This window comes from Otolemur garnettii, unplaced genomic scaffold, assembly GCF_000181295.1.
Source record: "Otolemur garnettii isolate 467f Iridium unplaced genomic scaffold, OtoGar3 scaffold00011, whole genome shotgun sequence".
NCBI lineage: Eukaryota > Metazoa > Chordata > Mammalia > Primates > Galagidae > Otolemur > Otolemur garnettii.
Window position 1 is genome coordinate 28,361,924 of NW_003852406.1, and position 16,946 is coordinate 28,378,869.

Below are 16,946 nucleotides of genomic sequence, written 5' to 3' on the forward strand. Positions count from 1 at the left end.
TCATTTCTTTCGATCTCAGTTTCCTCATCTGTAAAATGAGAATAATTGCATCTACCTCCTGAAATGTTTTTGTGAATTAAATGGAAAAGTGCACAGCTTGTGCAGTGTTGAGTAGGAGTATGTTCTGAGTACTCTGAGATCTCGTTCCCACCCTACATCCATTTCCTCAGTGAGCCTACATTTTTTAGAGAGCAAAGTGTACATTCATTTCTCAGCATCTCCGTACTCTGACTCAAAGGCAGAGGGAGATAAGAGGAAAGTGGAGAAAGATGTACTGACTTGTTTCTCCAGTGTTTCTGGGCATGCAGAAAAATTCCAGAACCCTGGAAAGCCCGCTCCATATCCTCCCTGGGTTAGTCCCCTCAAAGAGGGCTATGGGTGTTTCCTTCTAATGTCTTGCCTCTTCGGGACCTGTACGTTAACATCTCACCCATTCTTTAGACGTGAACCGAGACCCAAATGACGATGCTGAGGAGCTACTTCTGTATCTCTGTTGAGATATATTATTGCTCTTTTCCAAAATTAATTTATCTTTTCTATTAATTTGCACAGATGGCACTCTGACTTTGTATTTCATCGGATTTTAAAACTGTAATTTTTCTTAGTATTATGAAGGTGACAGTGATTTACATAGGCCTGTGTTTTTATCTGCTTCGCTGTCCTTCATTCTGGTGTCTTGAAGACACTTTTAATTTGCCATTCATGTCTGCTGAAAAACGGAAAAAGTAGATCTTTGCCGTGTCAGAAAATTAGATTCTATTCAAGACCTTGCACATGGTTGTCAGTTTTCCCCATCCCAAGACCTAGCCACTTCATTCACACCCATAAAGGCTACCTTTGTTTGACCAGACTATATTAGAGCTATTAGTAGAAACTCATCAGATCTCAGTTAAAGGTTAATCTCGGTTCAGGATAAGAAGTTTGACGTTTTCAGTTAAAGACTACAGAAGGCTTAGTGGAAAATTGGAGACACTAGATAGTGATCAGTGGACACAACACTTTGTGCCTGAGAATGTCAGTGATTGAAAAGTGTAGCAAAATCAAGTTGATGACCTGGAAACTAAGATAGGATTAAGAAATGTCACATTGGTAGGGGGTCCTAGAGGTAGAGAGACAAAAAGAAACAGAATTTTTCATTTTTCTCTCTTCTAATAGCTTACAAAGGTATAGAATTTAATAATTTTGAACTCTTCTTATGTGCTGTTGTAGATTGCATTTCTGCAAAAGTCCATCATCCCCAAACCCTCGAAATATGCAGCTCTGGAAACCAGTAACAAAACTGGACAATTTTGTTTCTAATGTGCCTTGATTTGATTTTTAGGGGTAAAATCACACCTTTTTTTATTGGCTGTCTTGGGTATCTAAAGACAGCTGTACCTGCTGAAGAGAGCCAGCAAATTAGAACCACTTGCCTCAAGAGGCAGATGGTCTCCATAGAAGTCTGATTTCATTTACTGTCCCTTCTGAAGCTGAATGAAGGTGGTTGAATTTGAAGGTAGAGTTAAACTGAAATTGTGGAAATACTTGGATACATACATAAGGGCCTTTAATCTGTTTTAATGTAGAATTTGATTTGCCTTTTTAAAAAAGTACTTTCAGACATATATAGAATTTTTTTAAAAATCTGTCTTGAACAAATTTTCTAGGAAAAAATTTAAAAGATTATTTTATTTGATGGTGTAATGATTAATCCTACCACCTGGGTAAGCCAAGTGAGCTTCCCATAGGAGATTGTTTCTGCAGCTTTGAATTATGTATGAATATTGCAGACTGATGAGATAGATATAACCTTCCAAGGGATTCATTTATATAACAGACAAATCTGTAACAGTGTTATTATTTCCTTTGAACACCTACATGTTCAGAAAATGAATTGTCTTTGTGGTGCTGATGGCATGGTTTCCTAAGAATCAGGTCAGACCATAAACCTGACCAAATCTCAATTAAAAACTAGTCATTAATAAAAAAATTGTTGAAAAATTTAAAGTGCAGTCAAATATATGTTGTCCTTCTTTTATGACAGCAGAAGGAATGCTGAGGGTTCAGAACAAAGAGTAGGGTAACTCAGGATTTGACCCAACCTGAAGATCAGGGACCCAGATACCTGTTATGGACTTTCTACATCATATTACGAGTCTAGGGATTGTTTCGATGTGAATTTAAAAATAGCAGAAATATAAAAGGCATAACTTCCTCTTTGTAAGCCATTTATTACTTTATATTCTGTTTTATAATAACGAAAATGAAATTCATTGAATAAACTGGAAAAAAACAGTCTAGATACCCTGGTCATTGTTTATGATTTCAAGATGTGATAACATATAGTATATAAGAAGTTTTCACGTATTTCATGTAATTTTTATTTTAAAGAATTTGTTACCATCTATCTCATGGGCGAAATGGGAGACATTTTCATTTTCTCTGTTAACTTCCTCCTGATGCTGCCATCAAGTGTGTTCAGAAGATCAAAGTAATAGGGAAACAATCTAGGTTCTGATTCCCATCTTAGTGTTTTTTGTGTCACAGTAAACATTTCCAAATGGTGGTGAATCTCTTTGTTAGGAAATAAACACTGTATTTATAAAATGTCATTTTAGTATTTGGGAGGGTTTTCTGATTTAATGTCTAATATGAAACAAGTCAATGGTCAAAAATTAAATTCCCTTATTAAATTAATGCACCTAATGATAAACTAATCATAAGATTTTCCTTTCTTTTTTCTTCTTGAATGATTTGTATGTGTTGTTTATGCATAGTGAGAGAGTCAATCCTCTCCGATGCTTTTTCTCAATTCTTTATTTTTTGGTCAAAGCATGTTACCATATCTAAGCTTGAACTCTCAGAGCTTCTCTTTTTCTCTCTCTCTCTTTCGCCATTTTAATCATACAAAGAGATGTTCTTCCCTCAAGTAATAAAACATGACATATCATTGATGCATTTTAAAAATCCTTACTCTTTTTAGAGGCTGCTATCACATTAAAAGCAGATTAAATATTTTAGTATTATTTATAAATACATATGATTTTACTTTACCAACTCTATTTGTATAATTCTTTATATTTGACAATTATTTTAATTGGTGATTTAATGTACCAGTATACTTATTTAAAATGTGCTTATGAAAATGGATCTTCATCTGGAATATAGGTTGTGCTGCCTTGGTCCTCAAGGAGTTAATTAAACTAGCTTTCACTTTGCATAGCTCCCCAAAGATAATCTGGCATATTTCCCAGACCAAACCCCTAAAGTAAAGGTCAAGATACAGTGGATGATATTAAGGTACATAATTCAAGTCTCTTCTCATGGTTTGCCCAACTTGTAGCTCTCCAGAACTCATTGGAATCTGTGGTTTATCAGAGTTTCAGGACATAATTAACAACTCAAGAAGGCCCTGTGAAAGTCTCCTTTAATGGGGAATTGTGTTAGTGAGTACCGTGGGTGAGTCTTTAATATTTCTTGGTTTTTAGCATTCCATATTTTGTTTTGTGAAGCCCTTCAGAGGACAGAGCTGTGTTATATGTATGTGTGTGGAACAGGCCCTTAGAATTACTCACAGGTTCGTAGCAGCTGTTCTTTCTCTGGTTTCCACAATAGCTGAGGTTTATTGTAAATAGCCCATTGCCTGGGAGGAAAACAGACATGTGTTGGTGGAATCATGACTTCCTTTGCCACCTCTTTTGGACAAATAGGAAGGAGAGCTTTGTTTTATTATAGTAATATACAGGAGATAGAGAGGAAAAAGAAAAAAGGCAAGAGTTGAGGTTGCAGAGATGAGTAGCCCAGAAATAATTTTTTAGAAAACCTCTAAAACTGACTTTAGAATAAGAAATGTCTGGAGCTTTATGATTTTTCTCTCTTGGGTCTTTTGGGGGCTGATATTTTAAAATCACTTTATACTTATTGCTTTGAAATTAGATATGGTTAAATTAACTTTTTCCCAGAAAAGAACATTTTCCTAAATCATGCTGATAACTGCTCAGTGATACACAAATCTAAAGCAAACATTACATGATATCTGAGAGTGTGTTTTTGCTTGTGCATGGAAGTAGGCCCTCTTGTTACCTTGATTTTATGATGCTACATGTTATGAGAAACCAGCTTTGTATGGAGTTTCTCTTTGGGGTTGATGACCAACAGCAGCCCATTGAGAAGAGACAGCATACTTTCCTATATGAGACCTCCCTCACATAGACTACCTTCTTGACTGCTAAAGGAGTGATTCCTCCCCACCTCACCACTGTCCCTAAATGCCAGATCCCCTAATGGAACTTCTAGCTCATTGCTCATTGCCAGTATAGAGAGAATGCTCTCTGGTTCTGACAACTTTGAAAGAATATTTTTGAAGTTGTATATCCAACAGACATCAAAGCTTATTTTTCTATCCAGGCACATACACAATTTCCATAATGAAAGATTGATAAGAAGGCACTTCTTCCCCTTCAGATGTGTTCTCTTAAATCCACAGATAATGTATGTTCTGATGATACACCATCAAACAAAGTATCTCTTTTAAAGAAACTTATGTCATCATGACTCACTGCCAATTGAAAATCAGAAGTAACGTGTAATGGTATACAAATGTTTCCTTTCCTTCTTTCTTTTTTTCATAAAGAAACCAGGAAGAAGAGCTGATGGGTTAGGTAGTAGTGTAGAAACACTTTTTAGTAGACCTAGAAACCTTTAAAGATGCCATATTTTAAATCTATTTCATTGACCAGCCCACTGAGATTTTTCTAACTAGGCCAGTTTCTCCACCAGCATTTAATAAGCGTTCCGTCCCTTTGTGCTTTATAGCAATGGGCACAGTTCAGACAGGTTGAGGAGTGGAGAAGATGGGCAAAGGTAGTTATAAATAAGTAAGATTGGCTCGGTGCCTGTGGCTCAGGTGGCTAAGGCGCCAGCCACATACACCTAAGGTGGCGGGTTCGAATCCAGCCCGGACCCACCAAACAACAATGATAGCTGCAACCAAAAAATAGCCGGGCGTTGTGGGGGGCGCCTGTGGTCCCAGCTACTTGGGAGGCTGAGGCAGGAGACTCGCTTGAGCCCAGGAATTGGAGGTTGCTGTGAGCTGTGAAGCCACAGCACTCTACCCAGGGGGACAGCTTGAGGCTCTGTCTCAAAAAAAAAAAAATAAGTAAGATTGATCCTATACTGATATGTGGTCAGCAGGATGCTTCAGACTGATTTCAATAGATCAAATTAATTAGGAACTTTCTGTGCATAGGCAAAGGTCACTGCTTCTGTTCTTCTGGCAACAAGACCTTTCAAGCCTCAGTTTACCTATTAAAAGAGTTGTTTAACTTCTGTGTTTAGTCTAATCTCAACGTTATTTTTGATCCTTTACTAAATACTTCAGTGAACTCTCTAATATTTTCTAAGTACTTCATACTAAATAAATACTATATAGTAAAGTATTCAGTATAGTATTAGAGTACAGTACTGTATCATAGTAAATGTGCTAAATACTTGAGTATATTTACCTTTAATCACTTAAGCATTCAGTTCCCCTACTGCCATCATCATCACCTAAGAATATTGTTTCACTTCTTGCCTGTTATTCTCAAGCCTACCATACCTCCTTTACCAAATTGGATTTTCAGTATATATGAGTCAAGGTAAATAGAAAGAAGTACCAGCCTGGGTGAAGTACTGCCTTGTGTTTAGACAAGTATGTTGGGGCTTATGACCCATTACTGTGATTATAGGACCAGTTATTTACATTTATAGGAAGTATATGCCTTCTGTGAATCTAAATTTTAGCAGAACCTTTGAATGCCTATGTGACAAGTGATCTGATTTGTTTCAGTCGCGTGACTCATGAAGTGACAGAGGATTTTTCTCCTCGAGATCCAAAATCTGTTGTGAAACAAGATGGTGGGGGCTGCCCCTCAATCACACCAGCATTGCCCCTGCCCGAACTGGAAAGGGAAGAGGAAAAAGAAGACAACATTTCAGATCCTCTGGACCTGAACCCCTGTAGTGCAACATACAGCAACCTAGGTAAGTACAAATGTCAAATAAATAGCATTTAAGCTTTACCTTTTTATGTACTATCCAAATGTTTTATTTTCCTGGAGAAATGGTTTTTATTGCTCCATCAAGCAAAACTTCAGCTGCTGGAGTTAAACATTTCCTTTAAAAAAAAAAAAAAAAGACTGAATCTTGCTTGCTCTGTTGCTAGAGCTTGAGTGCAATGGCCGATCATCATCACTCACTACAACCTCAAACTCCTGGGCTCAAGCAAGCCTCCTGCCTCAGCCTCCCGAGTAGTTGGGATTACAGGTGTACACCACTGCACCTAGGTAATTTTTTAAATTTTTGTAGAGAATGTTACTCAGGCTGGTCTCTCAAACTCCTAGGCTCAAGCAGTCCTCCATATCAGCTTCCTAAAGTGCTAAGATTATAGGCATGAGCCACCGCGCTTGGCCTGGAGTTACAAATTTTAACTCACATAAGAAAAAAGTTCTGATGTTTATCAGGCATGTATTAAATACTTACTACTATGAGCCCTTGCCATGTGTTAAGAGTGCTCACATGGTCCCTGCCTTAAAGGACTCACTTGGGGAGAAAGAGGTAAGCTTGTTAATGATTTCAGTATAATATGATAAATGCAGGGATTGAAACATACCTGGAATAGTCTTGATGTTACGTGGGGGGAGGGTGTAAAAAGATGCATTCCTGGAGATAATTTCTGAACTGATTTATCTGGTCGACAGAGGGAAGAAAGAGTATTCAAATCAGAGGCAATGATATGAGCAAAAGTGAAATAGCCTGGTACATGTGGGTACTATAAGTGTTTAATGTTGCCTATCTGTGGAGAGTTAGCCAATATCATGTATTTTGTGCTAAAACCTTAGACCTTTTCCTGTTTGTGGCAGTGAACAATTAAAGAGTTTTAAGCAGAGTATTACCACAACTAGATTTGTGGTGATTTAGAACATCTACTCTGCAAGCTGCCATGTGAGGATGGACTATTTGGTGGCAAGAAATTGGTAAATGGAATACTATTACAGGGCTGCATAAAGGGATGGAAAGGGAAGGCCTCAACTAAAACAATGGGAGAGGGGACCGAAGAGACAGATTTGATAGATATTTAAGAGGGAAGATAAACAAGGTTGGATAATGTGAAGAATCTATGAGTATCCCAGATTTCTAGCTTAAATCAAGCAAAACTGAGGAAGTCAGATCCCTATCTTTGGAAGTATTTAGGCAGAGGTTGACAAGCTCTCTCAGAGATGCTGTGAAGGACAGTGCTGCAGTGCAAATAGTGTTGAGCTGAGTTACCTACCAATGCAAAGATTCTTCAATTCTCTGATCATCTTCACTCCTCTTCCTTGAATACTTCATGACTTCTGATCTGTTTCCCTTCCTTGAGTGTCACACAGTTTCCTTCCTTCAGCAAAGCCAAGCCTGGGGCAGGATAAAGATTTCTCAGAGCTCTTCTCCCATGAAGTCAGGAAAGAGATGAATAAAATGGACTACTATATGCAGAGGCAGGAGCAAGATTCTTATGAACTACTAACCACTCCTTAGACCCTGTTTGGAAATCAGTGGCATATGTCATTGAAGCATTTTTCTACCTAGTTTCTCAACTCCTTTCTTCTTTGTCTTTTTCTTCCATCATGTTATTATAAGGAAAAATCATGCTAAGATCAGCTAGTGTACTTGGGAATGAAAGAGTCCTTAAGAAGGCCAAAAGGTTGAGGTAACATTGTAGGAGAAATACTTTACTGTCTCCTTTCAGAAAATTCAATATAACAACTCACATGCAGTTGAAAATAAATTCTGTAGGGAAAAAGACTTCTGTTTAAAGTTCTAGAAGCCTTACAGGATTCAGGAGTAGAGGAAGCATGCTATGCTTTATCCAAGCAACTATCTTGAATACCATTTTCCAATTGAAGTAGATTTCATATTCAGACAGCTTGTTGGACTTTTTCCATTCTTTTATATTTTATGAAGCACATTAGAAGATTAAAAATTTAGTTTACTTATTGTATTCTTTTAGACAGCATAGTATATTAGGAATTATAATCAGATGTTTTTACTATACCAAAATTTCTTTCATTACATCCTCAGGAAAATATGTAATAATTTTTACTAATTATATAGTATTTTATGACATCTCTTCTTTAAAAATTCTCATTAGCCAAAATTAAAGTTAATTTATCTCTCTTCTCTGTTAGAAGATTGGTAGGAAAAATAAAGCATTGCCTCCATGAATATCCTAAGTGCTTTACATATATATTAGTTCATTTATTCCTTACAACCACCTTAGGAATTATTCCCATTTTTCAGATGAGGAAAGTGAGGCAAAGTACCTTGCCCAAAGTCACAAAATCAGTAAAAATTGAACCAAGATTGGAACCTTGTCAGTCTTAGCCAGTAGGCTAGAATGCTCTTAATCACCAAATTGTTGTAAACTACAGAAAGCCTGCTATTCTTTTTTAGGTCATCTACTTTCAGACACAGAATTTAAGACTTTTAAAAACATTATGGTTACTTAGTGTACAAAAACACTAGGTTATAGATGTCCTATCAGAAAAATAGCTTTTTTTCTACCTACTTGCTTTACATTCAAAGTATGTTATGCCCATAAAATGTTGGCCAGTTTTCCTTAAGTACTTAAGTACCTATGTATTTGACTCCATAGGGTATGATACATGGTTAGTTGCTTTTTTTGGAAAGGTAATAGATAGGGTTGACTTGGTCAGTTATAAGCTGAGGTTTTTTTGTTTTATTCTAATTTTTGTTTTGTGTTGTTGCTAATGGAACAAGGTACCATTTGGTTGGAACTTTCTCTTTTTTTAATACTTTCAATAAAGCATTTGCATGCAGTTTTAAACTACCCTTTGAGTAATTTGTCATAATTTAAATCCTCAGTAACTTTTTTGAAATAGTATGTTTCAAAAGTAAAAAGCAAGAAAAACTTAATGCAATAGCTGTAGTTCCTTTTAAATATTCCAGATCCATTCCATAAAAACCTTCTGCCTGCCTGCCTACTTGCCTACCTGCTGGCTTGCATTCTCTCTCCTTCCTTCCTTCCTTCCTCCCTCCCTCCCTCCCTCCCTTAGTCTCTCCCTCTCTTCCTTCCTTCTAAATAATGCAGAGGATAGATGGACAGATAGGGAAGGAACTAAGGGAAGAAAGTTCAGGGTTACCCTCATTTTTACTATGGAATTTATTTCTGAAACTTGCATTGTAAAGTGAGCCTAGGAAGCTGCGTGATCTAGCAAGGAAAGAGATTGGTGTGGGGAAGCTTGGAAAGATTTTGGCTCATCTCATAGCTGTATCACTGCCCACCTGCAAGATTGTGAACTGGCTACTTAGCGTCTCTGAACTTCAATTTCTACATCTGAAATGAGTAAATAGAGCTGGTGGGAGAAAGGCTTGACCTACTTGTGTGGGCTGTGGGACATAGAAGTGCTTAAGAGTTGTGAAGTGCCTTTATTTCTCCCTGAAAGTATACTCTTCTTTCTCCTTCAAGTATGTTCAATATGCTAACTAGAAAATGTAGAAAAAATGAAAAGGATTAAAAATGTTTTTTAAGTGTCATTGAATAATCAAAACAACAAAATGGAAATCCGATGAATTGAGGGGTATCTGCACATCTAGTGACCTCAAGGTGTGAAACACAAAGTGAGCTACAGGACCCCAAGGTGGCTAAGAGGGACCTGAGAGATGACAAATAGAAGTAATGGGACTGTGCAGATCTGCCAGTTATAGCAAGTTAAAGGGACACGGTTTAAATTTGTTTTGTAATTCCTACATTTCTTTCATATTTCTGAAAGCTACATTTAAGCATTGGAGGGCATTGACTACCCTCCTTCTGAATCTCCTTTAGACCTCTACCCTTTCAGGCAGTTTCATTACTGCACTCTAATGCAACAAGAGTTGTTGTGATAGAACATTCCCACAAAAAGCTACTGATTTAACCTTCTTTTTTTTTTTTTCAACTTTTGTGTGTCACTCTCTAGTGTTAATCCACATGTCATTTTTCTTGTCCTTAAAATAAACAAAGGAAACTTTATTTTGTTCATAATTGAGTTAATTATTAGATCTTAAGGCTGCACTATCCAGTGCACATAGGATAACTACTAACCATATCTGGCTATTTATCAATTTATTAAAATAAGAATAAAAATCCAATTCCTCAGTCTTGTTGAGGTACCCAATAGCCACATGGGGCTGGTAGCTTCTATAATGGGCAGTGCAGATATAGAACATTGCCATTTTCACACAAAATTCTATTAGACAGCACTGCTTGGGGAATTTATATTATCTTGTATGTTGTGCAAAAATCACATTAGTCTTTATGCAAGTTCTTAAGAAAGTTACCTCTAGAATAGTGATAAGTAGTGATAGTTTTATTCTGGTTGATGGTCATATGAGATCACTTATCCACAATGATTTCCCAAAGAATGATAGAATTTTTTTAATCAGACCCTCCATATTTTCCCCATGTGTCTTATGTCTATCTCAAAACGTCTAGAAGAAAGATCACTCATTTTTTTAATGAGGCATATCTGACTATATTATCAGCCTGATAATAACAGGAGCATGTCCTGAGTTCTACTCTAATAGAAATGAGTTGATGACTTTGGCTTTCCCTCATTCACTTTGTAACCAGGTACTCTGTATATTGCGTTTTAGAAAGGTCTATCAAGTCTCTTTTTCACTCAACAGATTTTTGGCTTGCTCCTCTTTCTGTGTGCCAACAACCTAACACATTATCTAAAACACACAGTAGGTGTCAAGAAAGTGTTTGAATTTATGAGCTAAAAATGACTTTTGGGTTTTTCTTCAGAAGATCACCAGATTATTAAATCTGGCTTTGCTCAGGAAAGTTCATGGAGGAAAATTGCAAGTCACAATTTATGTGCTCCATTAACTAGCTGGCTTTTCTTTTTCCACTATGGGACTTAGTCCACAGGTTTCCTAATTAAGGAATTATATAAACCATGCCTGCGTTCCCTTTTTGTATATCCCCATAAGAAGCTGTCACATTTTTAATTTACTTTGAGCATCTCCTTAAGGCTACAACCTCACACAGTGAAAAAAAACACTTAACAGTCTCCTGTCTCCAGAACTTCCTTTGGCAGTATATTGATTATCAGTGTTAAATTTTAAGAAGTGAATATACTTAAAGGAATCTCATTGCATCGCTGGCCTTGATGTTGTAATTATGGAAAAATGTCATTATAAATGCCAGCTTTTAAAAAAATCTTCCTGAAAAGTACGTTGTCATTTATTCATTTACTCAACAAATAATTATCGTGCAGACATTCTACACTGCAAATGATTTGAACCAAAGATTAAAGAATTGCACGATTTTAGATTATCTAGAGTTTTTTTTTAAAAAACTGAGGTTGATGACAGCTTTGAACATTTGTTAGAGCAGTTGTTGTACTTCTTAAAATTGTGGTTATTTCTATTTTAAAAGAAATCATAAACTGTGTCCTAAGTTAGCTGCATTTATATTTAAAAATAGTTTCCATGTGCTAGAATTAGTTGACAGAGTATAATATTCAAATTACATAGATAACTTATCCCCAAATAAATTATCTTTATTTTTGGAGAGGTTTTCACTAATGAGGGCTTACAAAAATTGATTCAGCTGCTGTATCACGGATATACTTTAAAATGATCTGTGTATCCATTTATTTTAGGCTCCAGAAGTCTTTGGAGGTCGGGTTTGTTTTATTGCTTGGTATGAAGTTGATATCCCCTATGGTTTCCCAGTTATTGCTTATATTTGACTGTGATGGGCCCCAGCACAGTAATAATGGCAAAGTAGATTAAGACCCTTCCTCCGAAACTGCTGATGCTTGCCAGCAAGTACTAGGTTCAGCCACTGAGAAGCCACTGACGAAGCTGATGTGCAGTAGTGGTGTGTGGCATCCCTGTCTATAAACTCTAGTGCATGTTTCCCAGTTTGGAGACCATCATCTCTTCTTTTGTCCTCTCCCTTTCCATTCTCATCTATGTTGCTTGTTTTGAGCCAAGGGTGGGGGCCACGGGGGTTAGGGACAAAGATTGAAATTATGATTTAAATAAGAAGATGTGATCTACTTATTTGGGCTTTAACACTTTAATTCAGCAAACATTTATTGAAAACCAACTATCTCCCCAGTACCAGGCTAGATACTAATCTGGTCTTCAAGGACTCCTGATCTTTAGGAGAGAGAGACTTAGGACTAGAGTCTTAGGAGGCCGTGTGATAAATACAGATATTTAAAGGTTGAATGAAAGCTTCTGCCTGGAGGACTCTGGGAGAGGATCACAAAGAGTGTAACTTTCACCTGGAGCAAATGGAAAACCACTTTTTGAATAGAACCACAATTGGGATTTTTAAAAAGGTCATTCTGGTAGCTACCTGTGAGTTGACAGGAGGGAGATGAACCAGGAAATGATGCCATTCGTGTCTTGTTGGAATAAGGAGTTAATTATAGTTATTAGCATGCTAGTTTTCTCTAAGTGGGTCATTCTCAAGTGCCTTTAATCTCTAGCACCCTAAGATTATGATGATTACCAAGGCATATTCAGAACCTGATACAAAGTATTCCTCATCTTTCAGTCTGGAAACATTTTTAACTGTGGACAAAGTAAAGAGATAGAGTAGGGGAGCTCAAAAAGAGAGGAAAGTGGACCAGTGCAGTGTCTCATGCCTGTAACTCTGGTAATCTGGCAGGCTGAGGCGGGTAGATCACTTGAGCTCAGGAGTTTAAGACCAGGCCGAGCAAAAGAGAGACCTCATCTCTACTAAAAATAGAAAAACTAGCTGGGCCTTGTGGTGGGTGCCTGGAGCTCAGGCAAGGGGATCACCTAAGTCCAAGAGTTTGAGGTTGCTGTGAGCTAGGACTTCACAGCATTCTACCCAGGGCAAAAAAGTGACACTCTATTCCCACTCCCACCCTACCCCTCCCCCCAAAAAAAGAGAGAGAGAGAAGAAAGTTAAGTTTTGAGTTTGGTTTAGCCAAATATTATCTGTCCAAAGGAACTTTTTTAGCACATAGGAAGGCAAGATTTAAAACATACTTTCTTTTTTCTCTTTGTTATGAGAGCTGCTATGCCACAAAAATGTAGAGTATGTGATGCTATATCAGGCCTGCTGAAAGCTAAGCTTGGTGTCTGGCCCCAGAGGCTTTTGAGGAATGTTCAGGATTAAAAGTTTAAAATAAAATCAGCTAAGATACCAAGCTTTTAAAACATTGACCCAAATGATTGGAATTCAGTTAGGAGAACTTGTCTTTCTTGGAGGAAAAAAATTTAAAAACACAAAACACTTTCAAACTTATGAGAATGGCTTGACCTACTTGCGTGGGCTGTGGAATGTTTGTGGTTTCATTTGGAACGCATAAGTTTCTGATTCTCATGTGGAAATCTTCTTAACTCCCAGGAGATCCTGTCCTGCTATTTGGGAAGAGAAGCTTTGTTACTTATCTTTATTTCCTTCTCTGAATGTCCATTTCCATTTTGGAGTGGTGACCAACTCTGTTGACTCTCTGTCCCTCAGTGTGGCAGCCACTATACATCTGCTGTCTGCCACACACCCCACCAGCTTCAGCGGGGAATGTAATAAACATACTATATATATACATTATAAAAGGCTAACAATGCTGTGATACAGCGGTTCTCAACCTGTGGGGCGTGACCCACAGGAACTGTATTAAAGGGCCACAGCATTAGGGAGATTGAGAACAACTACTTTAATAGAACAGAAAGTTCTGAGAGAACACAGAGGAAGAAGTAATGGCTTACAACCTGAGGTAAAGGAGAAGACTTAAGTAGAGAAGGACCATTTGAGCTGGGTCAAGGACAGAACACCTTTACTAAGGTAAAAAGGAAACAGTTTTTAATGAATCATATTAAAAGAATAGGAAGTCAATGATTCATGTGGAAGTATTGCTGAGAAATAGTGATAGATAAGATAGGAAGCCTTGACCAACTTGCTTAGGATTTTGAACTTTATTCTGTAGTTAGTAGAATATAGCATGCTCAGCCATCTTTTACTTCCTCTGATAAGCAGTAAGGAGCTGCTGATGTAAGACCTTGCCTCACTTGCAAGATCTGAGATAATAAAAGAAAAAAAAAGTACGTTAACAATTCTCTGTTTTTCCTGTGTTTATGATTTTTCTTGTTCTAATTTGGAGAACTGGGTAGAAAACAGCAGCCCAGAAAGCTTCTCTTCAAGGGCCCACGTTGGAATAGGCAAGAATAGGTTCATGTTTCTAGTTTTTTATTTACTTTGTTCAACTCTCAGCCAGATTCTTTGCTTGGCTCTGGGTATATAAATGAGACACAGGCCATGCCCTCAATGAGCAAACCAGTAGAGAATTCAGAGAGAGGGGCACAACTCAAATGTTGTAAGTTTTTAGAAATGTTCACAAGAATATTTCTGAGATCTCAAGGAAAGAGAGGTTAGTTTGGGGGAGGGTAATATGGAACAGTTTCCAGAGACAGAATGTTTAAAGATGAGAGAAGTGGGAAACTATTCATGGAAAAAGATCAGTATGAGCAAAGACTCAAAGGACAAAGGAAGCATAAAGTAGCCAAGAGTGCTGTAGAAACTGCCAGCAGTTTGGTAGCTGTGACTTAGGATGCAAGTGAAAAATGATTCAAGAGAAACAGGTGTACCAGGGCCAGGATGTGAAAGACTTATTTGTTGTGCTTAAAGATTTAGACTTGATATTTAGGTCAGGATTTTATTTAAGTGAGAAGTGCCATAATCAGCTTTGGTGTTTGGAAAAAAAAAAAATTCTGTAGTGTCAAGTGTGGTGTGGGAGACAAAACTGGAGCCACTGATAACAGAAGACCATCACAGTAGTCAGACAAGGATGACAAGGACCTGAAGTGGTGCAGTTCATTGCTTCTAGCCATCTCCATGGCAGTTCATCTCTGAAAGGTCTGGGTCATCATCTGAAAAATGAGGACTTGTTACAAAGCATACTTCTGTCATCTGGTAAATAAACCACAGTCTGACTTCTCACATTAGCCAAGGGAACATAGGGCTGGGGCAAGTCTAGGAAGGAGGCCTCACCACCACAGAAGAGTTCAGTAAACTCCAAGCCTCCGGAGCCTTGGTGATGTTAAAAGCACAGAGGAATTGGGAAGATGTGACTAAAAACTGAATTTATGGTGGTTTCTAAGAAAGTACTATTCATTTGCTTTATTGAGATAGCATTTATGTAGTACAACATTTGTCTTCTTAGAGTGTGCAGTTAAACGAATTTTAATATGCTCACAGAATTTTGCAACCATCACCACTATCCAATTTCAAAACATGTTTATCACTCCAAAGAGAAACCCATTAGTAGTCATTCTCAATCCCTTCCTCCACCCCCTGGCAACCACCAATCTCCTTTCTATCTCTATGCCTTTATATGTTTCTGGACATTTCATGTAAGTGAAATCATAAAATGTATGGTATGTGGTCTTTACTGTGGTATGTGTCGGTACTTCATTCTCTTTATGTCTGTATAATACTCACTTAGATGCCTATGCCACATTTTGTTTATTTGTTCAACAGGTGATGAACATTTGGGTTGTTTGTACCTTTTTGCTATTGTGAATAATGCTGCTGTAAACATTTGTGTACAATTTTTTTGTGTAGACATGTTTTCATTTCTCTTGGATGTATCTCTGGGAGTAGAAATGATGGGTCATCTGGTAACTTTATGTTTAACTTTGAGAAACTACCAAAATATTTTCCCAAGGTGGCTGCACCATTTTGGATTCCTGCTAGCAAGGTATTAGCATCTGAATTTCTCCACGTCCTCACCAAAACTTATCTGTATTTTTTAATTACCACTAGCCTGGTGGATGTGTAGTGGTGTCTTGTTGTGGTTTTGGTTTGCATTTACCTCAGGAGTGCTTCTTTGAAAAATGTCTATGCAAATCTTTTGCACATTTTTATTTGTGTTTTTATCCTTTTTTTATAAGAGTTCTTAATATAGTCTAGATACAAGTCTCTTATCAGATACGTAATTTGAGCATTTTTCTTCCATTCTATAGATTGGCTTTTCGCTTTCTTATAAAGATGTCTTTTAAGCACAAAAGTTCTTAATTTTATTGACTTCCAACGTATCTATTATTCTTCTGTCGCTTGTACTTTAGGTATCATCTAAGAAACCATTGCCTAACCCAAGGTTGCAAAGATTTATTTCTATTCTTTTTCCTAAGAGTTTTTAATTACAGTTCTTATACTTAAATTTTTGGTACATTTTTAATTTATGTAATCTGAGGTTGGGAGTCCAGTTTCATTATTTTGCTTGTGGAGATGTAGTTGCCCCCACACCCCTTGTGGAAAAGACTGTGTTTTCCCCCATCGAATTCTTAGCAATCTTGTCACGTTGACCATAAATACAATAATCTGTTTCTGGACTCTCAAATCTATACTATGCATGTATATTTCTATTCTTTTTTTTTTTTTTACAGTGATCTGATTTTTTTTATTAAATGATAACTATGTACATTAATGCAATTCTGGGGTACAGTGTGGTGTTTTCATATACAATTTGAAATATTTTCATCAAACTGGTTAACATGGCCTTAGTGTCATTTTCTTAGTTATTGTGTTAAGACAATCATATTCTACTCTTAGAAAGATTCACTTGTACCCCTGTAAGATAAACCATAGACATGATCCCTCCAATCACCCTCCCTCCATCGATTCTCCTCTCCCTTCTCCCTCCCTCTCCCCATACACTTGAGCTGTTTATTAGGTTATAGATTTCATATGAAAGCTATAAATTAATTTCATAATAGGGGTGTGTACATTGGATACCTTTTCTTCCATTCCTGTGATACTTTGCTAAGAAGAACACTTTCCAGCTCCATCCATGTGAACATGAAAGACGTAAAGTCTCCATCTTTATTTATGGCTGCATAGTATTCCATAGTGTACATATACCACGGTTTGTTGATCCATTCATGGATCGATGGGC

At 37.2% G+C, this 16,946-nt stretch overlaps 1 protein-coding gene across 3 annotated transcripts in view; it reads left to right on the forward strand.

The window, feature by feature from the left end:
• The window catches only part of PEAK1 (pseudopodium enriched atypical kinase 1), a 306,357-nt gene that overhangs the window by 251,711 nt on the left and 37,700 nt on the right, over positions 1-16,946 (forward strand). For all 3 annotated transcript variants that reach the window (XM_023510010.1, XM_023510011.1, XM_003784540.3), the window contains one exon: positions 5,810-6,003. In XM_023510010.1, coding sequence (XP_023365778.1) covers positions 5,810-6,003 — 194 coding nt within the window. The remainder of the gene's footprint in view (positions 1-5,809; positions 6,004-16,946) is intronic.